The 27,729-nt window shown below is 55.9% G+C and overlaps 1 protein-coding gene and 2 long non-coding RNA genes across 4 annotated transcripts; 2 read left to right on the plus strand and 1 right to left on the minus strand.

Annotated features, from left to right (window-relative positions):
• Nucleotides 1–551: 551 nt before the first annotated feature.
• WNT4 (Wnt family member 4) lies at nucleotides 552–27,729 on the minus strand. 2 transcript variants are annotated; one of them, XM_036999941.2, is made up of 5 exons: nucleotides 27,447–27,729; nucleotides 13,254–13,489; nucleotides 4,407–4,496; nucleotides 4,175–4,317; nucleotides 552–3,513 (listed from the first exon to the last, which is right to left on the minus strand). In XM_036999941.2, exons 1-5 carry the CDS (start codon nucleotides 27,521–27,523, stop codon nucleotides 3,046–3,048), a joined length of 1,014 nt encoding a protein of 337 aa, XP_036855836.1. In that variant the 5' UTR covers nucleotides 27,524–27,729; the 3' UTR covers nucleotides 552–3,045. The 2 variants fall into 2 exon arrangements, with proteins under 2 accessions (XP_036855836.1, XP_036855835.1); XM_036999940.2 differs by having other exon boundaries at nucleotides 4,407–4,538; nucleotides 27,447–27,725.
• Nucleotides 19,451–24,297, plus strand: LOC140848840 (uncharacterized). The gene is made up of 3 exons (XR_012130048.1): nucleotides 19,451–19,531; nucleotides 20,618–20,738; nucleotides 24,208–24,297. It is a non-coding gene; the product is annotated as an uncharacterized lncRNA (long non-coding RNA).
• LOC140848841 (uncharacterized) lies at nucleotides 24,570–25,284 on the plus strand. Its single transcript, XR_012130049.1, has 2 exons — nucleotides 24,570–24,709; nucleotides 25,181–25,284. It is a non-coding gene; the product is annotated as an uncharacterized lncRNA (long non-coding RNA).

Raw genomic sequence — 27,729 nt, forward strand, 5'->3', positions numbered from 1 at the left:
CCTAATATCTCCAAGAAACAGGTTCTATTATTATTGGAACCCCCTTTTGAAGTTGGTATGCAGGGAGCAGCCTCATATTGTGAATGAAGAAAATTAGTATCAGAGAGGGACAGTGAGTTATGCAAGGTTTGTGGCTCTGGGGACAGGACTTGGGGTAGGGGAGAGTGGCTCAGCCCTGTCTGGACAGGGAGGGGTCTCCACGGCTTCCTTCGCCTCGGTCTAGTCTCTGCCAGTGAGGGATAGTATTTTTCCTGGTTCTGAGCAGACAGCTGTCATTATATTCATGCCTTCTCCACATCAGCGCTCAAGAAGGGTCCTAAGACCTTGACTCAGGCCACAGTTTAGGTAGGTGAATGTGGCTCAGTGAAGTGCATATATTGCCTCAGTGTGTTTCAGGTTAATTCCAGACAGCAAGTAGTAGGTGGGTTATGCAGAACGAAAGAGGACAATGAGGGGCACCATATCTAGAATTTGCGGCTATTTACCTGCTTTTGCCATGTTGTTCCCCAAGTCTCTTCTTCCTCTCCTACTAAAGAAAGCCACCACCACAATTGCAAGATAAAGAAATAATCATTTTATCGTGCATCAGACTATTTCATGGGGATGTTTCAATGGCAATGCGCCTAGTATAAAAATTGGAGGATGGGTTAGGGGCAGCAAGAGGGTAGCAGCATCCAGAGTTGGGGCCTATCCAGCCCTAGGCCTCAGAGGACATCACCTTTGCGTTGTGTCAACACTAGTGGAGAGGGTTTCAGGCAGGAATTGGACCCTCTGGCCAGCTTCCAGCGTGGGTAGGCTTTATCAGGCCTGTGCTCATTCCTTCGCTTTATTCGGGACAGTTCAGAGCTAGGTGTGTCCAAGGAAGCTCCATTTTCCAGTGGCTTTGGATCCCTTTGGCCTGTGGTGGTGGTGGTGGTAGGGCTGGGCAAGGGTTCCTAGAATCTAGTCTGCTTCACTGAGGTTACATCCTTCAGAGTCCTGGGAGGATTAGCTTTGAGGAGTCCCCTGGCATGCAGAGAGGTGGAACCCACAAACAGGCACAGACCCTCTCACTTCTTCCTGGAGCAGCGCCCACTATACCAGCATCCATCCTGGACCCTCATCCTCTGGCTCTGGGGACAGGACTTGGGGTGGGGGAGAGTGTGGCTCAGCCCTGTCTGGACAGGGAGGGGTCTCCACGGCTTCCTTCGCCTCGGTCTAGTCTCTGCCAGTGAGGGATAGTATTTTTCCTGGTTCTGAGCAGACAGCTAGATGCCCGCCAGAGGAGCAGTGAGACTGGGCAGCTGTGGGACACTTAGTCTGCTCAGCTTTTATCCATATCAGAGCCTATGTTCCCCAAGATTATCCCCACATTTGAATGTAGCTGTTGCATCTCATTTGGCTTTGGCCATCTTCTTGGAAGGACATTGAGTAGAGAGCTTGGCTGTGGCCAAGGGTGTTGGCCTTCTTCCTGAGGGAGCCAGCGTGAGGAGGCCCAGACCACAGAGTCTAGAGGAGAGCTTCTGCGGACTGGAGCCTGCATTCAGACACTGAATTCCAGAGCCAAGAGCTTGGGGGTCTGAGAACCTCCCGTGGGGATCCCAGAGCTCAAGGCCTCAAATCAGGAGCCTAGAGCCTCAGCGTGGGGACGGCCTGGAGGCTGGGCTGGCAGCGAGTTTCTCTGGTGGTTGGGAGTCTACCTGAGAAGCAGGTCTTGGGTCAGCCCAGGTCTTGATGTATGGGTGTTGGGCTGGGCTCCTAACGGCTTGGCTGGTGTGAGGGCCACATTTGCGCTGCTGGGGCGTCTCTGGGGACTCTGCTTCGGTACCCATGGTACCTAGGGGCAGGGCTGCCTCAGCCACTGCCCCCCTGTGGGCTGTAGCTTAGCCTGTGGTCTGTGGCTTCTGCTGCTTTCTGGCTTCTCTTCCTCTAGCCACAGCCCTCTCCCCAAGGCTCAGACCCCAGGAACCCTGCAGTTGCCAGGCCTTTGGGTGCAGAAGCCCAGGCAGAGCCTTGGCTGGAGGACTCTTCTGGCCCTGTCTCTACATCAGGCTGGCTCTGACCTGGCTGAACATTTTCCTCTCCCCTATAACATGGGTACCAGCATCCCTGTCTTGTCTGCCTCCCAGGACTGTTGTAATCATACAGTGAAATGCCCAGTACACGGGATCTAGAACATAGTATTTGCTTAGTAAATTTGGTTCAGTAGTGAAATAATGGTCGGGGGAGGGCTTTTGCACATGGCCTTTTGTGTGCGTGCGTGTACGCACTTCCCATTGTTAATTTCACGAAGCACTGGGAGGAGGAGACTCACACGAGGGGCATCACTGCCAAGGCCCCACTGGGATCACTAATCTGAGACGGCAGCCTATACTCCTGCCTGGGAGGCACCCGGGAGTGGGAGTTCCCTCTTTGAGGGGAGGCTGGGTGGGCTGGGCTCTGGGGTAGGACTGTAACCTGCTCTTGCCCTGGTCTCGCCTGCTCTTCCTGCCTGGAAGGTCCCCCAGAGCTTGGACCTCCAATTGCTTGTAGAGGGCTGATAATTTCAGCCCTTTGCCCTTTTTAACCTGGTATCTGCTCATTCCCTTTCCAGGGGCTTGAGAAACAGGGCTACCAGACTGAAGCTGCCAGGGGTCTGTGTGTATGCGTGGGGGTGCAGCTTCCATCCAGATGGCACCTATGTCCCCCTGCCATTGGGCCACCCAGATGGCAGGGTCAGTAGGCATGTGGCTGTAACACTCCTGTTACCACCTTAAGTCTGCAAGTAGAAAAATGGTTACAGAAAACAACTGAGTGGTCAGCAGTGGCCACACGTGGATAGCCAGAGGCATGAGCAAGGTCCCTTTGGTCAGTGGCAGCCACAAAAGACCCAGGCTTTAGGGGAGGCCCGTCGGTGCCCTTGGGGTCACCTGCCTGGTTTCAGCAATAAATAACATGAGGACCCAAAAACCAAACCAAAACAAAAAATACAACCAGTATCTTTTGGGGTGGGTGGTGGGGGACTGTTTAAATTATTGGCCTTCCCTGGACCTCTGGGTGGTTGCTGGGCACAGGGCTGGGCGGCAGTCACCGGCATGTGTGTAGCTCCACAAGCCGTTGGCACTGCCGGCACTTGACGAAGCAGCACCAGTGGAATTTGCAGCTGCAGCGCTCAGCCAGCTCAACCTGTGCTGTGTGGAAGCCACGGCCACAGCACAGCAGCTCACAGCCGTCGATGGCCTTGGACGTCTTGTTGCACGTGCGTCCCTTTGTGCCCAGCACACCACTGCGCATGTCCTGCTCACAGAAGTCTGGGCTGGGCTCCAAGTACACCAGGTCCTCATCAGTGTGGGGCTTGAACTGTGCATTGCGTGGCACCAGTGCCCTGGAGGAGCCCACACGGCGTGGCTCCACCTCTGTGGCACCATCAAACTTCTCCTTCAGTGCATGGCCCACCTGGCGGAAGGGCGGCACGGCTCGCCAGCATGTCTTTACCTCGCAGGAGCCCGACACCCCATGGCACTTGCACTCCACCCGCATGTGTGTCAGGATAGCCTGCAGGGGACAGGGAGGGGAGAGGGGCCATCAGGAGATGACAGAGGCAGTTGGGGAGGGACTGAATGGGGGCATGGATGGAGGGATGCCGCAGAATTGGGAAAAGACTTAGTGTCATGTTAAGTGCCTGTTGTATGCAGTTGTGGGCTGGTAAGCTGTGTTGGGGACAGTTGAAGAAGATACTATCCCTGCCCTTGGGTTGATGGAGGAGAGACATTCTAAAGGACAGTGTCATATGAAAGAGTGACAGAGACATGAGGAAGAACCTGGCTGCATTGGAGCTGCACAGGAACCTTGAAGAATAGGTATCAAGGAGGCAGATGGTGGCACAGTTAGGGTCATGCTCTTTGTGGCAGCACTGAGAAAGGTTCAAATCCTAGTTGTACGTGTGTGTATGTGTGACAGATGGGGACACACACCTGTGCACATGTACATGCATGGGTGGGGCATGTTGGGTGCCGCTCACTGTGTCTGACACCTCTCACTTGTGTGCTTCCCTACCCTGCCACCTGTGCTCCACTGGCCTGTAGGAGGTTCCTGGTGTGTCTGAGAGCCTGAGTAAATGTTTTCCCAGGGGCGTGTGGGTGGAAGAGGGTTTTGGTGGCCCTACTGAGCCCTCCCCTGCCCCAGTGGTGATGGTGGCGGGGAAGCCGCACACTACCTTCCTGCCGGCCTCGTTGTTGTGGAGGTTCATGAGGGCCCGGCTGGATGAGGCCCCTTTGCTTCTCTCCCGCACGTCCACGAAGGACTGTGAGAAGGCCACGCCGTAGGCGATGTTGTCCGAGCATCCTGACCACTGGAAGCCTGGGTGCCATGGGCACAGGGGCCGTGGTGAGGGAGGGCAGGGCCCGGCACCTGCCCTCCCACTTGCCTTCCCCGCCTCCTATGCTTACCCTGTGGGCTGACCCCGTGTACTGTCCGGTCACAGCCGCACTTTTCCAGCTCCCCACTGCTGCATGCCCGTGTCACTGCAAAGGCCACACCTGCCGAAGAGATGGCATACACGAAGGCCGCCTCCCGAGTCCCTGTGGGAGGCAGAGGCAGAGCTGGATCCCTGTACCCTCCATTTGAGATGGTCCTGAACCATGGTGTCCCATGGAGAGCCAGGCAGGCCACTCCCATGACCTTACCAATGGCTAAACACGCTCCCTGCATGCCAGGCCCTGCTCTCTGGGCTGCCCATGTCCTGACCATTTCATCCTCACAGTACCCTGCAGGGTAAGGACTGTTATCACCCCATTTCACAGATCTGGTGGCTTGTCCCAGATGGCGCAGCACATAGTGGTGCAGGCAGATGACCCCACTTCTGTGTGCCTATCTACCAGGGCTGCTGTTCTCACAACCTCTCCTGAAGATTAGTGATGTTAACAGCATTTTATGGGAGACGAGACAGGCTTGGAGAGGTGAGCTGACTAACCTAGAGTATAGAACTATGGTGTAGCAGGGCCAGACTGTCAACCCAGGTCTGGCTTCTTCTAACATCTTGTTCGTTTTGTGCCTATTCCCCAGCTGGACCCCCTGGGCTCTGAATGGGGCAAGGGGTGGGGGACTGTCCCCCCAGCCTGATGATCCTGTGCTAGCCCTTCCCCCTGATGCTGGGCCTGATTCTGAGAATGTCTTGCTTCCTCAGAATCTTTAAAAATAAATCATAATAATGGCTCTTCCTGTTTACTGTGACCATGGCTGATGAGGGGATGCCCTCTACCATAGGAGCTTTATCTGTGCCCATTTCACAGATGGCACAGTGCAGGTTTGGGGAGGGAAAGTGATTTGGTCCCAGTCACCCAGCCAGGAGGTGACAGAACCAGGATTCAACACGGGCCTGTTGGCCTCTGCTGCCTGTCTTTCCCTTCTACCCCATGACTTCTCAGTGGTTCTCTTTTGGAGTCTGCCCTCACCCCCAGCCTGAATGGGTGTTTTTATCTTCCTAGGAACTGTGCCTCAGGGTGTAGCTGCTGTGGAGCCTCTTTCTGGGGGTGTGGATGGTGGGAGAGAGCTTGTGTGTGTGCCTGTGTGTGTACGTGCGCACGCATGGCTGGCTGGGTGTGTGAGCAGACAGGCCCTGCTCCTCTCCTGGGCCCTGTGAGGGCCTCTGTGTGCCCGTGACTGTCCTTCTGTCTCCACTGGAGTGTCTGTCCGCAGGAGTGGAGGGGGCAGGTTTTGGCCCCGTGGTTGGCAGTTACCTCTGTGACACCCAGGCCTGAGCGCCTGGCCGCCCCAGGGAGCAGTCACCGTGGTCAGATGGAAACAATCACCTCCTCTGTGCCCGTGTCGGTGGAACAGCAGCGGAAACTGAGTGCTGGGGTGGGGGGCAGCTCGGGCCCTGTGGCTCAGGACACCCTGTTCTTGGTTCTACCCTTGTGCTGGGGTTACTGCCCACCACCCCCTCTCTCCCACCAGCCCTCTGCCCTGGCCTGGCCATTTTGGGGGCTTGGCTGGAGCTTCAGTGGCCTTGACAGTCCGAGATGGAATCCTCTCCAAGTTAATCGAGGTTAATAGCAGGATCATGGTGGTTGGTTTTGTGCTGTGGCCGCCCATAGAGAGACGACTTTAGCTTTTGGTATTTCTGGTATTTCCAGGCTTGAACCAGCACAGATCTTTGCCCCAAAGACCAAGGGGGAAGGTAAAGAAGGACATAGGGCATACGGGTGGCCCTGGCTCTTGGCCTGGTGTGGTCCCGTTACCTCTGCCTCTCTGGGCTCTCAGGCAGCGCCTGGCCCAGCCTGAGCTCTGGGCTCGCCTCCTCCCTGGTGCTGATGGCCCTGGGGTGCAGGGCTCCCTGTGAGGTTGCTCAGGGAGGCCTCTGCCTCATCCCGCAAAGCAACAGCCATCTGCCAGGACTCCAGGTGTCCCATGCCCTGGCCTCAGGACCAAGGACACTATGGTTTCCTCATCTTGGGAGTGGGCCTGAAGGAAGGGATTCTGGAGGGAAGATAATGGTAGGAAGAGCTAAAGCTTAGAGAGAGCTGACTCTGCTGGGCACAGTCGAAGCACTTTACATAATTTATATACTCTTTGTAACAATCCTATGAATTAAACTTTTAATCCTTACTTTGCATATGAGGAAACTGAGGTACTGAGTGGTGAAGTAATATGTCTAACAATACCCAGCCAGGACATGTGGAACCAGGATTTGAATTCGGGCATCCTGGCTCCAGAGCTTTCAACGGGGACATGACCCTGTCTCACGGAGCCTGGGCCCAGGAATAACTATGTGGTCGCCCTCCTCCCACCTCCAGCATGTGGATCCAGGAAGGGCTTCTTCAGGTCTGCCTTAAGTCTCCTGCACCGCAGGACAGGTCCCGTTCCTTTTGTGGGATCTTTACTGGGGAAAGTGAGTGGTTGTTGGGCTGTGCTCAGTGAAGGAGGCCCCAGAAGGCCTGGAGAATGTGGCCAAGCTCTTTGAGCTAATGTGCCCCTCAAGCCAATGGCAGTGGCTCCCCCAACTTGTCTAACTGGCCTGGGGTCTCAGCCCTTAGACTCCAGTGCTATGGCCCCTCCCGATTCCTCCCTCTGCCTGGGTGCCCAGCCTGGAGCCTTGCTCACCTAGTGGGGCATCTGGCAGAGACTGCGGAGACAGCGAAAGGATTGTGGCACACGTGCAAGCATAGCAGGGGAGAGTTTCCCAGCGACATGGTAGATAGCTGCTGCCTGGTCAGCGGCAGGAGGAAGACAGTCCAGGCTTCATCCTCCTGGGACAGCAGAGCTGGCCTGGGGCAAGGCAGAACCCTCTAAGGTGCCTTTTCCCTAAGGCCATTTGCCCCGTTCACACCCAACTCCTTTCCACCTGCTCTTTTTCTTCCTAGAGCACCTCCTTCCCTGGCTCACTGGTCTAAATCCTGTGTTCCCTGGGTTCCACCTCCATGCCACCCTTTCCAAGGTGCTAAGGCTGCCCAGGGCTGGGAATTCAGAGTTGTCCTGTGGTAATAGTCACCCTTTCTGAGGGCCTGTGAAGTGGCCAGGGCCTTTCTGTATGCTGACTCTAAGGTTCATGACAACCTTAGTGACCAGCTTTCTCCAGCTCTGCTCAGTGGAGGAAAAAGTGAGGCTCCTTGGCTTGTGCGGGGTCCCTTAGCCCGTCAGCAGCCAAGAGGGCATTGGAACCGAGGCCTGTCTGACTCAGGGCCCACGTTCTTCTGAGCACATCATGCGCGATGTCTCCCCCAGATGTGGGAAGGAAGGATATTCAGGCAGGAAGGAGTGTTTGGAGGGGAGCCAGCTGAGGCTAAGTTGGGCTGGAGAGGAAGCCATGGGCATGGTGATCCCCTGGGCATAAGGCGGTGTCCTGGTGGAAGTGCCATTCCGAGCATAACTCACGTGTTTCCAAAGCAGAGCCAGCGGGAGTCCTGGGGGTAGTACAGGATAGACGCTGGCCTCTGAGAAAGACACTGTCCCTGTTCTCTCCCTATCCCTGCTCCCAGCCTGCCTTTCCTCCCAGTTTCCTTTGTTATCTTACCTGCAAAAGCTCACCTTTTCTTGAAACCACCTCCAGGAAGCCTCTATGGATTTAAGAGACAGTGTAGGACAGAGGAAAGAGTGAAGGCCTTGAAGCTGGACAAAGCCATATTAAGACTCTTACTAGTAGTGGGACTTTCCTCTCTGAGCCTCATTTTCCCAGTTTTTATGTGGGGAAAACAATGCCCTGGTAGACTGGACCCCCACACTTCTCAAAACTTTCCCTCCCACTATCATGGACCTCCAGGGACTCCAGGTGCCCCTGCTGGCCGCCTGCCCATCCCACACATCAGAATAAGGCTGCAGACTGTTTTTCTTCTAAGTGTCTGTGTGTCTGTTCTCCGCAGCCCAACTGAAGCTCCTGGGGCTGTCTCTCATACTTCTCCTCTGGCCCCCCAGCACCCCACATGGGGCCAGGCATGGAGCAGGCCCTTGGTGACGGGGGAATATTGGGAAAGAGTGCGGATGCTTAGCCAGGCAGGCCTGAAATCTAATCCGTGCTCTGCCATTTCCTAGGTGTGTGATTTTACTTTTCTTGTCCACAGAATGAGGGTGATAATAGCACTGACCTCATCAGGTGGTTATGGGAATCTACTGAGGTAAAATATGGAAAGTGTTCAGTCTAGTCCATAGTAGGTGCTCGAGACAATAATAGCTGTTGTGTTTTTGTTGGGTGATTAATGTCATTTTATTCATTTGCCAACAGATATCTACGGGGTACTTACACTCTGAGGACCAGTCCACTGACTGCGTTCGCCATTGGGCCACAAGCGCCCTTATGGCAGCGACACTTCCTTCCTTGCCTGCTCCCTCACCAAACATTTATAGGTCACCTGCTGTGAGCTAGGCTCTGTGCTACCCCCGAGGCACGCCAAGGTGAAGAGGCCACCCAGAAGGAAGGCATAGTCTCACCCGTACTGGTCCCACTGCAGTGCTAATGTTGAGGACAAAGGAGAGGACCCAGGTTTTAGTGAGTCTCAGCCCAGGACTAGAAAGCATTTACTTCTTAATTCCAGCCTGGTAAGGTCAGTGAAGTGTCCTAGATGATGTCAGACACAGGGAGTGGGAAGACGGGCCTGGGTTTGAATCTTCACTGTGCTATGGCCTCCCAGCCTTGGCAACCAGAGCCGGAAGGGGCCTCAGGGCTCATCTCTCTCTCTCAGGACACAGGCTTGATCGAGGTCACAGTGAGATGTGAGGAGGCAGGGGGAGGCCCAGAGTTGTCTACAGATGGAAGGGAGCAGAAGGGGAGTTTGCATTGCCTTCCCTGCCTCTCCCCAGGTCGGCCTGCTCTGAGACCCCAGCATGTCCTGCTCACCTTGAACCTTGGCCAGACTCTATGGCCTCTGCCTCCCATCCTCAAATCCTTTTCATTCATTCAACAAATACCGGTTATCTACTATGTTCAGTTGCTTCTCCAGGCACTGGGATCAAGCAGTGACCAAAAGGTACAGAGGCCACCCCACATTTGACACTTAATACCTGCTCAGCCAAGAACTGCCACCTGCCCCCATTCCCGGCTCCCCGGAATACCAATTTTGTCAAATTTCTGGTAGGTTTTCAGCCCAGAGCACACAGTCTGGCCCTGACTTACACACTGTCTACATTGGTCACCGTTATTTCACCACCCATCTTGCCTCAGTAGGCCAGGAGCAGGGTGGAGGAGATGCAGGCTGGAGGCTGCCCACCCTGGGTCTCAGGGAGTCAGCCCTTCAGAGGCACCCTCTCTCTGAATCCTGGTGGCCATCCCTGGAGTTGGTCCTAGGATTGTCCCTCCTTTACAGGGAGGAGGACGTTGAGGCTAGGACAGGCGCTGGACCTTGCTGGGGATCTCAGCCAAAGTGGCAGGTCGCAGAGCTGGGTGTACTACCATGCCTCTGCTTGCTGAGCCCCCCACCAGCTCTGAAGTGGGCATGACACCACACTCAGAGCTTTCGGGGGGGCCGTCTGATGCATGATGGCACCCGGCAGGCCCTCGACACATAGGGTTGCCTTTCTTCTCCAAGGATAGCCTTGGCCCCTCGGGCATCTGTTAGCATGTTTGAGGCCATGACCCCAGCCAGGCAGTTCACGAGTGAGGGCACTGAACAAGCTACCGACCCCCAACCCGGGGGCTGCAAGAGAGGCCTACCCAGACTGGCTGCTGGCACTGCTGCCCCAGGAAGGCCGGCAGCTGGAGACGACAGTCAGCTCTTCTCGGGTCAGGGTCTACACCAAGTGCTACCATGCATTATGTCACTGCATCGTCGTGACAGCCCCATGAGGGAAGCACACGTGCTGGGCTCACTGCGGGGAAGGCCGCGTGGCTTGGAGGAGCACTGTCACTCGCCCAAGGCCACTCTTGCCCGTGCCTTCCCTCCTGCTCATCAACCCCTGGACCTTCGGAGAGCAGCACTTTGCCTTCGGGAGGGACACGGCCCTTCTCCTCTTGTTCAGTGGAGATAAATTAAGACTTTTCTGAGAGGAATCTTACTGGGGAAGAAAAATAAAAAATACAAGAGTGAGGAGATGGATGAATGGAAAAAGCTCAGACTCTTCCGCCAACATGCCTGACATCTGCCTGGTGTGGCTGACCTAGGGTGTGGGTGCCTCGACTCAGCTCCAGGGAACTGGACACCTGACCAAGGCTGGAGCAGGTTCCAGCCACGCCTGGTAGGATGCTCAGGGTCTCCCCAAACCTGCTGAGCCAGAGCTGGGCCACTTCCTTGGGTTCTGCTGCCAACACGGGATGAAGGTACTTCTCAAAGGGGTCTCTCCCTGGCTTGGTACCAGCACTGCCCCATGCCTCCCCTTCTGTCCTCCTTTGAGTTCCTGCCCCAACTTGCTTTCTGTCATTAGATGACATCCGCTGACTGTGTCCTCCAGGCCAGGCTCTACCATGTGCTGGGAAACAGGTAGATGAGACATCATGTGTGCCTTGGAAGAGTTCAAGGTTTATGATGGGGGAATGGGATGGGAGAGAGGCAGGCATCGCAGTTTGGTCTGAAAGACGTAATGAAAGCTGTATCAACACTAATGGTTTAGTGTGTGTGTGTGTAAAGTGGGGAGGAGGTAGAGAAATTGATAAGTCAAGTGGATTAAAACAAACTTGGGTGAATCCAGGTAGAGTATATGGGAATTCCTCAGGAAAAACTGAGCTCAGAGATACAGAGAACAGACTGGTGGTACCAGGGGTGTGGGGTTGGCAAAATTGGTGAAGGGGGTCAAAAGGTACAGATTACTGGTTATAGAGTAAACAAGTCATGAAGATGTGTATACAGCATGGTGACTATAATATTTATACAGTGTTAATACTGTATTGCATATTTGAAAGTTGCTAAGAGAGTAGATCTTTAAAGTTCTCATCAGAAGAAAAAATTTGTAACTATGTATGGTGATGGGTGTTAACTAGACTTGACTGTGGTGATCATTTTGTAATATATACAAATACTGAATCATTAGGTCATACCCTTGAAGCAAATACAATGCTGTATGTCATTTACGCCTCAATTAAAAAAAAAATTTGTTGATGGAACAAATCCATCACCTAGAGATGAAGAAAAAAAAGTGTGTCTGGGAATTCCTTGTACTATTTTTGCAACTTTTCTGTAAGTTTGAAATGATACCAAAACAAAAAATTACCAAAAGAAGGAAAAAATTGCAGCATAAAGAAAGAGCTTTGGAACCTGGAGGGAAAAGCAAGGAGCTGGGAAGACTGGCAGAGGGGGGACTGGGTATCTGGGGGGAAGGAAATAGCACGTGCAAGGCGTGGGGTGTGAATGGGCCCAGCACACGAAACCCTGCTGATCCATCCAACAATCCATCCGAAACACTGATGACTACTGTGTGGGGGCTTCCGGCATTTAGGACGGCCATTTGAGCCTAGTACCTGGGCCTCATCCAACAGGCAGCGCTGGGCCCTCAGCAGTGGCACCATCATCCTGGGAGATCCTCCACTTTGAAGCCACTCACTGGGTCTCTACTTCTTCTCTGCAGCAGCGACATTCAACAATGCCAAGTGCGATCGTGCCTTTTGGCCTCTGCCAGCTCCCAGGAGAATGGCTTCCAAATTTCTATCACAGTTGGTTTCGAACAACATCCAAATGGTTTGCCACAAGCCCAGCAGCCCTAGCCATCCGGGATCACAGGTGCCAAGACAAAGGTTGGCCCAGGCAATGCCTTCCTGCTACCTGAGCAAGGCAAAGGACATTGGTGGCTCAGGAGTGTCAGTTTCATGCTCAGGAAGTGGAGAAAGGCAGCTGGTTGACAGCACTTCCTCGAGGGCAGAGGCTTGACCCGGTGACCCCTCAGAGCGCCTTCCAGTTGCATGGAATGCTCTCTATGCCCTGGCCCACCTTCCTCTGGCTTAATGCCTTCTCATATTTCTGCTCTCAGTTGAAAGCCTGCCTCCTCAGGAAAGCTTTCTCAAGCACCCAGCCCTGGCCAGGGGAGGGGTGGGTCCACCCTTGTATTTCTCAAGGCTCCTGTGTCCCCTGCATCACAGAGGTAAGAGCAAGATCCCAGAGCTGGATTGTAGGGGTTCAAGTCCTGGCTCTGCCACTTCTAGCTCTTTGATCTTGGGCAAGTTATTTACCTCTATGTGCCTCAGTTTCTTCATTTGCAATATGGAAACCTATCTAAAAGGGTCCAAAGAGTTAATATTTACTTAAAACTGAACAGTGGCTGGTCCCTTGTTAGTGCTATTGGTGTGTAAGCTACTAGCCCTGCTGAGCTGTGGTTGACTTGCTTTGAGCCCAGGAAAATAGGAGCTTGATGTTGCTCTTCCTGGTCCTCAGGGCTGGCATAGTGAGGCTCTCAGTATGATTAGTCAAAGGCACAGATGAATGAGAAAAGCTTGCATACAAGAGACCAACTGCTAAGGCAAAAACAGCATGGGGCTAGGGATCTGGAGCCCCAGGTCTGAGTTCTCATTCTGCTGTTCACTCTCTGAGGAGCCCTGGGCAACTCTATCCTTTCCCCTGCTGGACCCTCGGTTCCTTCCTCTCTAAAATGGGGATGGAGCTCCAGGGCTGCAAACGCTGCACACTGTAGAGTGCAGCATGGCACCGAACAGCATCCCCTCTGCCCATCTGGATCGTGCCCATCCTGGAACCTCCATCTGCATCTGTGCTCTCACTCCAGCAGTGTGCTGTTTTAGATGGATAAATAACAGAATGGTTCAGCCACTTGCGAGTATGTGATTGCCCACCCAAGGAAGTGCTGGCTTCTTCTGGGGTCCGTGGACCTGGGGTCCACACCCTGGCACCACTGGCTCCCCCGGCTCCCCCCGTGAGCCCCTCCCTCACCTTGTGTCACCACCTTGCCGAAGACAGGCAAGGAGTCGAGTGTGGAGCAGTTCCAGCGCCGGTTCCGGAACTGGTACTGGCACTCCTCGATGGCGAGCTGGGCGCCACGGCGCACTGAGTCCATCACCTCCAGGTTCCGCTTGCACATCTGCACCTGCCTCTGGATCAGGCCCTTGAGCTTCTCGCATGTCTCCTCCTCTGAGATGCTCCCCACTGAAGACAACTTGGCCAGGTACCTAGGGAGAGGGTGGTGGGGTAGAATGTGATGCCAAGCTGCTTCCCTCCTTTTCCACTCGTAGGATGGAGCCATGCCCAGTGCACGCCTCTGGGAACTGACTTGTCCCAGTGATGGGTCCTGGCTGTTGACTTCTCTCTGGATCCAGTGACAGGCTCTCCTGTCTGGCTCTTGGGGCTGGAGGGAAATGCTGTCTTGCACAAGAAGGTCTCTTCCTTGAGTCATCCAAAGCAGGCAGAGCACTGGGAGGGAAGCTGACCAGCCCCTGTGGGATCCCTCCCTGCCCTGGGTGCCCCCTGCACCAGCATCCATGCCCCAGTGTTACCCCAGACCTGGCACCTGCTCTGCAACCCCTTCATGTAGAGATGCCTTCAGCTGGGAGGCTAGAGCCACTGTCTGCTCCAGTGTCTCTTTCCCCACCCCCAGGCAGGGGCGCTAGGGACCTAAGCCCACCTTTTGGCTGCAAGGCCAAGGTCTTCACTGATAGCCACATCCCAGGGCCCCCAGTTGGAGACCAGCATCAGCGCTGCAGCACAGGGGCAGGGGAGGGGCAGTGAGGGCACTGAAGGCAGGGGGCTGGGGCTGGGCAGCACGGGGCGGGGGTGGGGCAGCGACAGGGGGTAGCTTCAAAACCAAAGTGTGCCATGCTCCTGCCTCAGACCCCTGAGTTTTTACAGCCTGAAGATGGAGCAACAATGCTGGCTCCCTTTCACAGGGTTATGATGAGAATCACAGTCTAGCTGGGATAATTTATGTCAAGGTGCTCTGGACAGGCACAGATGGGGAGAAAGGGCTTCAATGCATCCATTTCAGTGAGGACAGGAGCAAGCACTACTGTTCACTGAACACCTACTGTGTGCCTGCTGCTGTGGCAGGCACTTCATCTTGGTGCATCCTTACTCCAAATCTATGAGGCGATCATTATGCTTCTCTTATGGATTCCAAAATGAAGGCTAAGAGGGTGACGTGCTCAAGGTGACACAGCAAGTGCCAGAGGTGAGCTTCAAGCCCCTTCAAACCCCATGGGCCTTCCTGTTGTCTGCTCTCCTTGGCAAGCTGAGGGGCCTGGGAAGGCTCTCCTCATCTAACCACAGGCACTTGTGGCCTGGGCCAGGAGGCAGGGGGGCCAGGAGCCAGACACAGAATGCTCACTGTGATGGGAGTGGAGCTGGGGAAAGTCACTGACAGGAGGAAGCATAAGTGTGTGTTAACTGAGCACCTACTAAACACCAGGTATGTATCAGAGAGGTGAAGGGACCAGCTCAAGGCCACCCAGCTTGTAAGGGCAGACCTGGATTGGAGCCTGGGTCTGGACGACCCCATGACTCATGCTCTACTGCCCCTCAGCCTGCCCCCTCCCCACCCTCTGGTCCCCATTGTAGGTGCACAAGTGGCAGCCTCATGGTGGGGAGGACAGCTGAGTGGTGACTCTGAAATGCCTCCCTTTCTTTCCCTGCCTCCCCTTCCCACCTTCTAGGTGGGAGATGCATCTGCTCACCTGTGGCTGCCTTCCAGGTTCCTGGAGGAGTGGCAGAGTGCACAGAATCATAGACTTAAAAGAATGTTCCCTGACAGGTGGTCTGGTCCAGATGCCTCATTTCATAGATGAGCACAGAGAGGTAGAGGGCCTGCCCACCAACTCCCAGGAGGAAACTCCCAGGAGGAAACTCAGCCCCTGCCTCTACCTCAGCCTCAGCCACGCAGATCAGGGGCACTGAATGGAAGAGTGTGTGTCCTGCTGCCCCCAACTCTACAGTGAACCAGTCTCCCCCTCCAGGGGCTTGGCCAGCCAACTGGGTCTCTGGGGGTGGGGGGGTTCTCTTGGTGGGTGGGAGGTGAAGATGCAGTTGTGTCCTATAAGAGAAGCTGCACAAATTTCTTGTCTGAAGAACGATTGAGGGGAAGGTACTGCTCTCTGGAACTCAGTGTGGTATCTGCAGATACCACTGGTTGTGGCTAAGTCAAGGGACTGTGTTGTCAGAAGCAAAAGGGATCCTGTGTGTGAAAGATGGTCTGACACGGGTCGTAAGGCAATGGGGCAGGAGCTTGACATATGTTGGCTGAAAGAAGGAGTGAAATGAATGAATGGTGCCCAAATATAAAAGTACACACAAAGCTGTATTGAAAGATGGGAAATTTTTATAACAGTGATAATAATAGCTACATTTTTTGGAACTTAGGACTGGGCTAAACACTTTACTTACACAGTTACATTCATCCTCTGGTGAGCCAGTGAACCCCCGTTTTACAGAGGAGGAAACAGAGGCATGGACAGGTTGAGCAGTTTGCCTTGTGGGCAAGGTGACATAGCTAATAAGAGGTGGCCCTAGCACTTGAACCTGGTTTTGCTTGACTTCAAAGCCTTTGGTAGAGACTATGTTTTTTTATGTTGCTCAAGGACTAGTACTGACACCAGTGGGCAGAAGCTACTGGGAGCTGGCTTTGTTCTACCTAAGGATGCCAGTTAAGGGGCAGCCGGTGGGCTGCCTGCTGGTCACTGAGCTGTGGTAGCATTCCCGGAGGTGTGCAAGCGGCATCTGGATTCTCTTTGTCAGGCGTGGGGTTTGGACCAGAGTGACAGTTTCCACTTCTGGCTGTGCATCACATTTGTGGGTTTGTTGAAAGCACGGGTGCTTGGGCCCCTAACCCATTCCCAGATTGCAGCTGTGATACTGTGCTGGGCACTGGCCTGGAGAGCACTTTAGGGGAACTCTTGGGTGATCTGACTCGGGGACCCACTCTCTGCCTCACTGGCCGGTGACAGGGCCTCCCTGAGTCTGGCTTTCTTTATCTAGAAATGGAGTAATGGTTCCGATCTGACAGCTGCGTGGGAAATGAAGGTGATTTGATGTGGCTGGTGTGTCTGACTCTCCTCTGGGCACATTGTAGGCATGCTGAGCGGGGTCTCTCCCTTCCCTGGCTGCATGCGCAAGAGGGAGTGGGTGGTCTTGGGCCGAGGCAGTCCCATCTCCCCTCAGTCTCCCTGCATTCCTGCGGCCTCCTGGTCTTCTCTCCCAGGTCCTGCCTAGGGGATGCAGGGAAACTGGCATGTGTGGGCAGGAGCCCGAGCCTCTGGGGCAGGGGACGGGGAGACAAGGGCGGGAAGAGGGCTGGGGAGCAGGGGAGGGTGAATCTGGAAGGTGGGAGGGGAGGGGGCTGACTGGGCTCCTCAGCCCTGCCTGGGTGCAGGGGAAGGTTCCCCTACGGAGCTAGTCCCACCTGGTGCTATTGGCCTGCAGGGGGAGCCAAGAGCCCAGCTCCTGGCCATGGGCCAGGTCCATGTTTGGGAGGCCCCGGGTGAGGGGACAGGAGTTGGGCCTCAAGTTGGATCTTTGCCTGCTCAGACCCAGGGTTGGCCTCTTTGGAAAGGGTGGGGGCCCATCTTCGCTCTGTGACCTGGGGGCAGAAAGCTGGCCTGTCCTCGTTGCAGCCTCTGCTCTCTCTGTACCCGGCCGTGGGGCCAGGTCCAGCTGTGCTGTGATCTGGCTTCTGGTGAGGGGAGGTGCTCAAGGGCAGGGGGAGCAGGCTGGAGAGGCCTGGCTGAGCCACCAGCCCACAGGGGGCCTTGGGCAAGTGTCTGCTGCACTCGGAGCCTGTTTCCTCTTGGGTTCAGAAAACTGCTCTTGAGTCTATGTGGCCTTTCAGTGTCAGAGTTGGCTGTCCTTTTTTTATAGACTGGGATTGGGGGGGCGGTCCAAGCCTCAAATGGAGCCCCTGCCATTGAATGAGGAATCAGAGGGACTGGAGGAGCCGCCCACTCCCTCTCCCCTAGGTTCAGAACTCAACAGGGGGGACAGGCTGAAATAACAGTAGTAGGGATTTAGGGGTGAGCTGCTGGGCTGCCATGGCCGTGAGTCACTGGGACAGCTTCCAGGAAGAAGCTGAGCGACCTTCTGCTGAGGAGCGTCCCTGCCCCCACGGCTGGCACCAATGCCCCATCCCCCCAGGCCCTGCCCTCACCTGGCCCAACAGCTGTCCCCTTCCATGCCACAGGAGGCATGGCCCACCCTGCCCTGGTTCTACCCCATCCTGGGGTCTTGCCTGGGAAGGGCTGGGTGCCTGAGCTGGGATGGGGTGGAGAGAGTTAGGAGCCCAGGCATTGCAGGCCCTTACCCACACCGCTTGCTCTTTCTGGTATCCAGTCAGGGTGCCTGGCCTCAATATACAGATGGGCAAACTGAGGCCAGAGAGGTGGAGCGACTTGTTCCAGATCACACAGGTCGTGAGTGGGAAAACTGGAATGCAAAACAGCTCTGCCTGGGAGCTCCTTTTCCCCTGCATTCTGGTTGTGGACCGGCCCTGTTTGCAGCTGTGGGGGATTGATGCCACCCTCCATGTCATGTCTAGCCTGTGGCCTCCTCAGTACCTAGGAGGTGTTCAATAAAAGTGTGAATGGAGGGCCTTGCCCTGACCAGGTCCCCTCTGCTCACCTCCTGGCTGAGTAGTCAGGTCGGGAAGAGCAGGGGGTGAGAGAGGAAAACAGGGACTGCCTTTGCCTTTCAGTCTGCCGAGGGCTTGGAGACCCTCAGCTGGTCCTGGGGGCCTCAGGAATCCTCTCCCTGCACCCTCAGGTGGCTCAACCTTTTCCCGAGAGATACGCTTGCCACTTGCTGACCCTGAAGCTGGGCCAGGCTCTGATGCTGACTGCATGAGCCATCTCTGGGGGAGACAGAGAGCCTGGCGTGATGAGTGTTGGCCGCTGCTGTCCGGGCAGGCCTGGGGAGGGCCTCCACCATCCCTGCTTCTCCCGTTGTTGCATTGCCCCAGTTAAGACTTCTTCCTGCCACTGCTGAGTACAGGCTTAGCAATTTGCCACCTGCTGCCCTGCCACCCAGGACTCCAGCCACAGCCGTGTCATCGATCAGGTTACCCCAGCAGCCCAGGCTACCCCGGCTGCTGCTGCCAGGCAGCTTGTGCCCCGACTTCTCAAGTGGGGGCTTCAGGCTCCTCCCAGGAGGCCCTCCCCATGCCCAGCCCGTGCTTGCAGCCTGCGAGGCTGGAGGACCCTGGCTCTGCCAGGGAGATCAGATCCTCTCAGCCACCTGCTGTTTTCATTAGAAACTAAAATTAGCTGGGCTTGTCCCAAGCTTTTCCAGGTTTGCTTGCTTTTTAAAAAAAATGTACAAATTCCTAGAAGAAAATCTGCACCTCTCCGACTCCTCCCCGGCTCCTGTTCTGCATGTCAGGAGGAGCCGGGATGGAAATGGCTGGAGCGTTTGGAAGGCCAAGCAGATCAGTGGCATGGTCCCGGTCCCACGGGTGTCCAGGTGGGGGCTGGGACGCCAGCCCAGGCCTCTCTGCCCCCTCCCTCCGGCCTCCCTGCCTGCTGGGCCACATTTAGAGCCTCCTCAGGAGCTGTGGTGCCTGCAACTCCAGGGAGGAAGGAGGCCAGGAGGGCAGGAGGAGGAGCCGGAAGGAGACCAGTGCCTGCTGAACAGTAGCCACCTTGGGAGATGTAGGCCGGGTGACAGCAAGAGGGACGCAGGATCACGGTCTCTGGGTGCCCCGAGATCCTTACCACACCATCGGGTTGTTTCCCGACCTGGGAATGTTTCTGTGCCCATGGTTTTAGCCTCCTGTTGTATTCTCCCCAGGGTGACCCTGTGCCAGAGACTCTTGCCCCTCAGCACGGCAGGCAGTGTGGTGCACTGTGCCCCGGGGAAGGACAGACTAGGCCAGAAGCCCGTCTCTATTACTGGAGGCAAGTTAGTGAGCATCTCTGGGCCTCAGTGTCTTCACCCATTGAATGGGGAGGTGAAGGACTCAACTCAGGAGGATTAAATGAATGAAAGGTTCACATAGTAGGCACTCTTCCCCCAGGGGCAACATTATACTATCACTGTTATTAAGATGTTTGCCACCATCACAATCACCATCACTGTCATCTTGCAGCCTCTTCATAGTCTCCTGAGCTGGGCCCTCTGCTGGACTCAGACCAGTTCTGTTCATTTGTCTTTGGTTCCAGCAGCTGGAAGATCTGGGACCCCAGCCCTGCTCCCAAGCGGAGCACACCTGAGGGGAAGACACCCTCCCATCGGAAACAGTAGGTCACTTCCATCTCAATCCCAACTGCAGGTTTCTGAGGGTCTCTCCAGATGGAGTATGCAGAGCTAGAGGATGGGGAGGCTTCTCCAAGGTCAGGGAGCATGAGAGATGGGAGGGAGGGGGACGGTGGCGAGATCAGGAGCTGGGGAGGACGCTGGGTGAGGAGGGTCAGGACAGCGGGGTCCGGGACAAGCTCAGGTGTGCCAGGGGACGTGGAAACCGTTAGGGAGACTAGCTGACCAGAAGAGAGGCACTTCACACCTGTCCCTCGTGCTCTTCACACAGTAGCCATGAGCTTTAATATATCCTGACTGCAGCCATGCAGGGCTGGCCAGGAAGGTATTATCTCCTCCATTTCACAGATGAAGTTCGGAGAGGCATGAGTTCCTGGCCCTGCAGCCAGTCAGGGGAGGTCAGGATTTGAAAACATGTCATTCTGGCTCCTAAGCCTGGACTGGATGATTGGGCTCCAAAGATGGCCCAGGGTACCAAAGGTGTGATGGTTTGGCCTCAGTGGCGATGGCTTGAGGAAGATGGCCTCATTCTTTCATTGCTGAGTGATTCTAGAGCCTACTATCTTTTCTGAACTATAGGGAAGGCATCTGGGCCACTTAAGGAGTGAGGGGTGCCCGGAAGGGAGATGTCTCAGTGGTTATGGGGCTGCTGGATGGGCCAGGACCTGTGGTCTCTGCAGCTTCTGGGGCTGTGGAGGGTGTTGCTGGCACTGACCTGAGGTCTTGGAGGGGCAGCCAGTGAGGAGGGGGCCCTTGGAGACGCTCACAGGGTTGTGGAGTGGTGGGCTCTGCCTCCATTCCACTTTCTGCCCTGCCTTAGTGCCACTCTAGACTTTCCAATGCCCAGGTGGCTTCCTCTGAAGCCCAGGCCCCTACTCCTATACCTTAGGGGGTGATTTCCCCCTTCCTGCCTCTTGGGGTCCCTCGCTCTCTTTACTACCCATCCTCAGAAGCCTGGCACCCCCAGTTTCCTTTACTTCTAGCCCCGGGTGCCCCAGCTCCATACTGAGGGCTCCTATACCCCAAAGTTTGGGAACCCCCCATTTCCTATCTCATGGTATTTGTTCCAGGGGAGCTGGTGGCTCACTCAGAGCTGGGAAGAAGCCACTCAGACCAGAGCCTGGATGGCCCCAGAACTGTGCCAGAACGGAAGACTTGCCCTTCTCTCCCTGGGGCAGGTGTGGTAGTGGGGTAAGTGGCTGTCAAATTTAGGGCACTTTCTGACCTGGCATTGCCCCTAATTTGCCAGCAGAAAGCTTCTCCCTTGCAAAGACCCACCCAAACCTTGTCCCCAGAGTGCCTTTCTTGCCTTTGTAGCCACTGAACCATTCAACTGTCCTCCCTAGCTTGGTTGAGGGAGCCCTGGGGTGGAGAACTACAAAGGATGGGGGAAACTCAGCTGAGCTGTCCAGGGCCAGGGCTGGCTCCCTGACGTGAGGCCCTTGTGCAGGTAGCTCCAGGTTTCCAGTGAGTTGCTTGACCTTGCTGGACCTCCTCTAAAGGCCTAATCCTGGAAGCACTGTGGCCAAAGCTCAGCCCTTCCCCCACAGGGCAGATGGGAGAACCTTGGTTCTTTCTTTGCTCCAGTTTGCTCATCCCCTCCAGCAGAGAATGGCTGGCAGGGGCTGGGGTGTAGGTCTGCTTCCATCTACTACAGAGAAAGCCCTGAGGGTGGTCGGGAGATGGGGCTGGAGTTCCTGCTCCACCGCTAATGTGCTGTGTGATGCTGAGTACCCAGTACAGTGCCTGATGGAGTAGGTCTTGCTTGGTAGGTAGAGGTTTGCTGTGACTGAATGGGGCCTACCAGGCACAGTGTCCTGGGCAGGGGCTGAGTTGATGATCTCTGAGAACTCCTCAGACTTCAATGGTTGTGGCTCTCTCCTCTCTGCCTGGGGTGCCAGGACAGCTGGGCACCCCTGACTCAGGAGGAAGACCCTGCTGTCTCCAGCCCTTGGGGAAGAGTTCCTGGGACCCCACCCTGCCATGTTAGCATGGGTTGAGCAGAGTGAGAAGTAGGGTCTGAAAGGACCATTTAGAGTCATAGCAGGGAAGAGCTCCCTGTATCTCATGGGTTATTTCCTTCTGCTTCTCCTGGGCCTTTCCAGAGTTCCCTGTGAGCTGTTGGAGGTTCCTTCCCTCCCTGGACACATCCCTCCCTCCTTCCGCCCACCTCCTTCCCTCCCTCTCACCAGACCAGGTCCCCTTCATTGTGGGGGTTCTCACTTGGCTGGGGAACTTTTAAAACATAGTTTGGTTTTAAGTTTGCCAAGAGGTGAGGGCTGTGGAGAGGGGTTTGGATAGGGAAAGGGGGAGCTTGTGGGGTCACAGCAGGGAGAGAGCCTTCTGCCGGGTTTGGCTGAATAACAGAAGATGCAGTTCAGGACTCAGAGATAAAACCTGGCAACTCCTGTGGAAATCTGGACAGCAACCTTGGGTCATAGCTTCACCTTCCAGCTGAGTTTGCTGAGCAAACCAGCGGCGGTTCTTGCAAGCTTGTGTGGCATCTGGGCGACTAGGGGAACCAATGGTGGGAAGCTGTCTCCACCATCAGTGGCTCCATGGCCAACTCTGTGCCCATTTGGCTCAGGCTAAGCCCTTCTTTCCAGAGGGACAACAAGAGGAGGAGGCTTGGTGCAAATGCTCAGCTTTCCAAATGCACCCACAGGGCCTGAGTTGGGCGAGTTTCAACAGGTTTGGGGAACACTGTCTTGTCAGATGCTTGCTGAGTTGCTCAATTGCTAATCCAAGGTTGAGGGAAGAAAATCAAGCCATAGCAGACAGCTGAGTTGTGACTGCAGCCTGAGCAAAGCCCCTCGGGCAGAGCCCGCCCTGCAATGGCGGGTGAGTGGGAAGAAGTGCTTAGCCTGGCTCTGAGGGGTGCGCCCTAGCTGGGGAGCTGAGGGCTAGAGCAGCAGATCTGCTGGGGGACAGCCACACTTCCCGACACCCACCTGGCACCTCTTAGCATCACCTGAGACTCAGGGCAGTGGAGCAGAGCCTCCTTCCTACTTGAGGTCCTTGAAGATAGGGCACCAACAACTTAAAACCCTCTGGAGTGAATAAGTCCTTCCTTCCTTCATCCATTAAATATTGACTGAACACCCACCACATTGCAGATGTGTGCCAGGCACTAGGAGGATGTTGGGAGGTGTTCATACCACAGCCCCAGCTTCCAGATGGTTATAACCTTGTAGAAGAAGCAAGAAGCCACACTAGGGAACTATAGTTACATATAATACGAAACAGGTCTATAGGCAGTGGGTAATAACCATGAGATCTGGACATGTGAAAGCAAGTCAAGTTCAAGTCCTGCTTCTGATTTGCTGAATGTCCTTGGAGAAGTCACTGTACCTCTGGGCCTCTCAAGTGGGGCTGAAAAGGATGGAAATTCCATCCTCTGAAAGTGGGAGGGAGAGGTTATATGGTTCTAACAGGGCAGTGGTGGGGAGAGTGCTCAAGTCAGCCACTGATTCTCCACCAGGGCTGCTCTTGCCCCCCAGGGGATATTTGGCAATGTCTGAAGCCATTTTGGTTGTCACCTAGAGGATTGTTACTGGCATCTAGTGGGTAGAGGCCAGGGATGCTGCTAGACAACCTACAGTGTGCAGGGCAGGCCTAAGATATTATCAGTAGTGCAATTCGGGAAAGTCTGGTGTTAACTGTGAAGGTCTGTGAGTGTGATTCAATGTCCGGACGCATGGGAGGAGTTCCAAGGGGATGGGTTTTTACTCTTTAGTAGGCAGGGAGGGATCCTTTTTAGCTGGGGACTAGAGGGGCACTCCCTGGGAAGACAGTCCACACCTTTACCTGTGGGGCTGACACTGCACATCTGGGCTAGTTCTGCCCATACTTGGACCAGGGAGTTGTGCCCAGAGTGCCAGGCCTCACTGTCCACGGCCTAGAGAGTTACACATCCCCACTGGGTGAGCAGGCACAGGGAGCTTGGCCCAGAGACGGAGACACGCACACTTGTGGGGGTCAGATTCAGTGAGGAGCACGGTGCCTCCCCCAGTGGCCTCAGGGGTGCTCCTGGCAATAGTTCCTCAGGTCCGCCAGGCTGGGCCTTCCTGGCTCTATGAGGCTTTTGTCAGGGCCTTGGTGGAAAAGCCCGGAGGCAGCAGCCTAGTGTCCTACCTGTGTGGCCTGTGCAAGATTACAGATCTGGAATGGAACAGTTTGGGGTAAACAGGGCTTGGGAGCAGTAGCCTGAAGGCCCTTCTCTCCGCCATCCCTGTAAACAGGGACACGACTCCCCCTCTCACTGACAGCAGCCCTCAGCTTCCAGCAGTATCCGCCGCTACCATGTTCATTGCTGTGTGTGACACCGAGCTCAGCGTGCTGCATGCGAGGGCTCACTGTTCTTTACAGCCCCCCAAGGGTGGGTACCATTTTACAGATGAGGAAACTGAAGAGCATGAGACTCAGAGAGGTTAAGTAGCCTGCCTAAGGTCACTCAGCTGGTCAGTGGCAGACCTGGGATTGAACTGTGGGCCGTCTGTCATGGAGTACCAGTTCTTAGCCACTCTGAAGGGCTACTTTTGAGTGCAGCACAGGTCCCCTGCCCTTGCCTTGGGGGCTTCCATTGGAGCCCCAGCTCAAGGTGCCACTGCCTTTCTTCAGGAAATCCCAATAATGACATTTACCTTATCTATTCCCTAAGTCTTCCCAGAACTTCCACTTGGGGTTCAGAGCAAGCTGCTGAAGATGACAGTCCAGAGGGCAGAAGAGGCCCACCCAAGGTCACCTCGCATGTGGGGCAGAACTGGGGCTGGAACCCTCGTCTCCTGACTGCCAGCATAGCCCCAGTGCTGGGGGAACCTTCAGAGACATTTCTGAGCCCAGGTCTACGGCACAGGCCAGGCCTTCCACTGACGAACTGTTTTTATCTACCCATCCCTCCCTCAGTGGTGGGAGCTGCCACAAGCTGTCAGCTCACTCCAGGTGCCAGACACAAGTCTAATCAACAGCTTCCAGCCTCTCCGGGCTTGCCCAGGCCTCGGGCTGCAGAGCCCTCCCAGCTCCAGGCTCTGTCCTGCCCAACAGCTGCACCCAGCGGGACACCTGGCCTCCTCGCCGGGCCACCCGCCCTTCTGAGACAACAGACTGCACTGGCACTTGCAACCAGCCAGCCAACTGACCCTGGACGGAAGCCTGACTCCCAGGTACCAAAAGGGGAGTAGACACCCAGGCCCTGCCCCTCTGAGAGCACTGCCAGCCATCCTCTGGGGGCCAGACTTCCAGTACGGCTCACACTTGAAAAGATCTCGTGTCAGCCACCATGCCTGGACAGACACCTGCCTGCCCAAAGCTTTCCTTCTAGAGGCAGCTTTTGGGTCAGGTGTCTCTGCTATTTTCTAGTTAAGTGACTTGGGGCAATTACCTCTGTGGTCCCCAATCTTCTCATCTGTGAAATGAGATTCATATGTCAGGATTTAGATAGTGCAGTGGGAGCTGCTATAATTATTGTTATTGTCATGATTACATATATATTGTCATGTATTGTCACAACTTCCAGGAAAAGTCCCCTCTCTGTGACTACTTTAGCTCACACTTAACTCTTTCCTCTGACAGCAGTAGCACATCCGCTGTCCCATTCACTCATGGTTTTGCTTTTGTCTTATCTTTCTACCTAGAGTCCAAGCTCCTGGGAGGCCAGGCTGTACACCTACTTCCCCAGAGTTGGCTCAGCCCCTATCTCAGGGCTGGAGGTTGATAATACAAGGCAAATGACCCAGTCCTGGAATGTGCCCAGAGAATCACTTCTCCATCACAGCCTCTCTGGTTTGGTAGGGTCCAAGGAGAAGTCCCATGTTCTTCCTGTCTTGGGCTGAGCAGAGAGACCCTTGCCCCAAAGCCTGGGGTGGAGCAGGAGTGAGCTGGGTTACCAGAGACCTGCTTCATGGCAACCTGAACCATCACTGCTACAGAGAACAGGTTTGCCAACCTCTTTCCTCCCTCCAGGCTGCCCCTCCTCACCCCACCCCCACGGCACAGGCACGAGAGCAGCGCCGTTGGAATTCCCCATGGTTCGTGTGACCCAAAACTGGGGCTGCCTCCTTGGCTGGGATTTTGGGCTTGGTCATGATACCACCTGGGCCACACTGGCTCAACTTTGGGATGGTTTCAGCAAGGGGGTATGTTACTGCTGGGGAATCAGAGCACCTGGGTCCAGTTCTTTACTCTGGGTTTGGGCAAGTAGCTTTCCCTCCTGGGACCTCAGTTTTCCCATCTGTAAAATGAGCCCAAATATTAGACCTCTTGAAGGACTTTTCCCCACAGATGCCACTCTCTCCCACAAAGGCTTGGGTCCGACCCTTGAGCTGCCACTTCCTTCTCTGCATTTTTACAGTTCTTGGCGCTGGGTGGGTCAGCCCCAGCCCTCACTCTCACTTTGGAGAACCCAGCTCTGAACCCAGGCTTTCAGGAATCGGGTCCAGGGACCCAGACTCCCCCAGGTCCCAATCAGCTCCTCCCCTCGGCTCTGTGACCCAGGCCCCACCCAGAGAGACGGCCTGCAGGGGGTTTGGTGGGAGGAGGTGGTGATGCCCTGGGTTCTGTACAGTTCGCCACTGCTCCTGAAGTGTTAATCAAATTAAGTCTCCAAGAAAAACAAAAGCTCTGCAGCCACTTTGGGCTGCCTTGGAGTCGCTCATTCTCAGAACAGCTGGGAGAATTCCACATCACCTCCGTCCCCCAAGCCCTGGGTGGCTCTGACCCCGACGAACACACTCCTTCCAGCCTGCAGGGCCCCGGCTGGCTGCAATGACCTCATAGCAACAGCCATTGGACACTCGGGGCAATTTCATGGGAGATATTTGTTCTTTGGTCTTGATGCAGAGAGAATTTTTTCCTCTCCTGCTGTCTCCATGGAAACCCCAGCTACACTGTTGGCTATCCCCCTTCCCACCTCATGCTTTTCAGATCAATATTGGAGCTTGGCTCCCCACTGGCTGCCCACAGTGGATGGGGGCAGAGCTCCTGGCAGAAGGAATGGGGACCAGGGTTAACTTAAGCCTGGGGCCTGGGGAATGGTCACTGAGTGGGGATGAAGGGGTCCAGGGTCTTCTTGTTCCCTGTTCACCCACTTATCCAAGCTCATCCCTTTAGAATCCACCCCCACCCCCCAACCCCAGTCCCCTAATGAACCTTCTGTCTCTTCCCAGAGAGTCCTTTTAGGCAAGCCCAGTCAAGGAGAAACAGGCAGACAGTCAGGTCACCAGCGGTCAGCAGCCCCCACCCCACTCCTTAGGCAACGCACAGGGAGGTGGGGGCTGTTGTCCTCTTTAAGGGCTGGAGAGAATTTCTTCCCGCCCCAGGGAGAACTATGGCCGGCCAGCACCAGCTACGGGCTCTCGGAGGCTCGGCGTCGCGGTACTGTCCCTTACCTCCTATCCTGGCTCCCGCCCCCTGGCAGAAACAGGTCGCTGCACGTCTCCAGCCCAGCCCGCACCGCGGCGCAACTCGGCGCAGGGAACTCGCTCCTGGACTTCTGGGGATTAACCTGCTATTATGACCCAGGGTTCTTCCCCGTAATGGGCTTCCTCGGCGACCTGTCAGCTCAGCCTGGGCTGCGCCCTGCGCCTGGCTCCCCATCCCGGCTGCCACCCCGTGCTCGCACCCCTTGCGCTCTCGGGCGCCCCGGGCCGCCTAGGGTGCGGACACCGCCGCCACCCCTGTCGCCTCAGGGCTGGGAACCGGACCTGGGCAGGAGAGGGGTCCCGAGAGTGGCCCAGGCAGTGACGGCGGCAGCTGAGAAAAGGGAGCGAGTCTCGCGTCCAGCGGCGGAGACACCTGCCGGGCGCCCCCGCGCCCGCTGCCCCGCGCCGCCTGGCACCGGCCGCTGCCCCCGAGGCCTGCCCCGGCCCCCGCCCAGCCCAGCCGGGTCCCGGCCCGACTCACAGCCAGTTGCTCGCAGCGGCCGAGAAGACAGCGAAGACGAGGAGGCGCAGCGAACGCAGGCACGAGCGGGGACTCATGGTGCTGCCGCGGGCGCCCGGCCCCGGGCAGCGGCTGCGGCCGCTGGGGGCCTCCCGTCGGGGCGGCAGGTGGGCGCCCCGCGGGTGGGTTGGGGCGCAGCGCCGGGCGCGGGCCGGGGCGCGCGCGGCGGGGCTCTGCCTCCGTGCCTGCCGGCAGCCCTGCCCGCTGCTGCGCCCGCTGCCCGGAGCGGACCAGACTGTCAGCG

Source organism: Manis javanica, chromosome 4 (assembly GCF_040802235.1).
Source record: "Manis javanica isolate MJ-LG chromosome 4, MJ_LKY, whole genome shotgun sequence".
Lineage (NCBI taxonomy): Eukaryota > Metazoa > Chordata > Mammalia > Pholidota > Manidae > Manis > Manis javanica.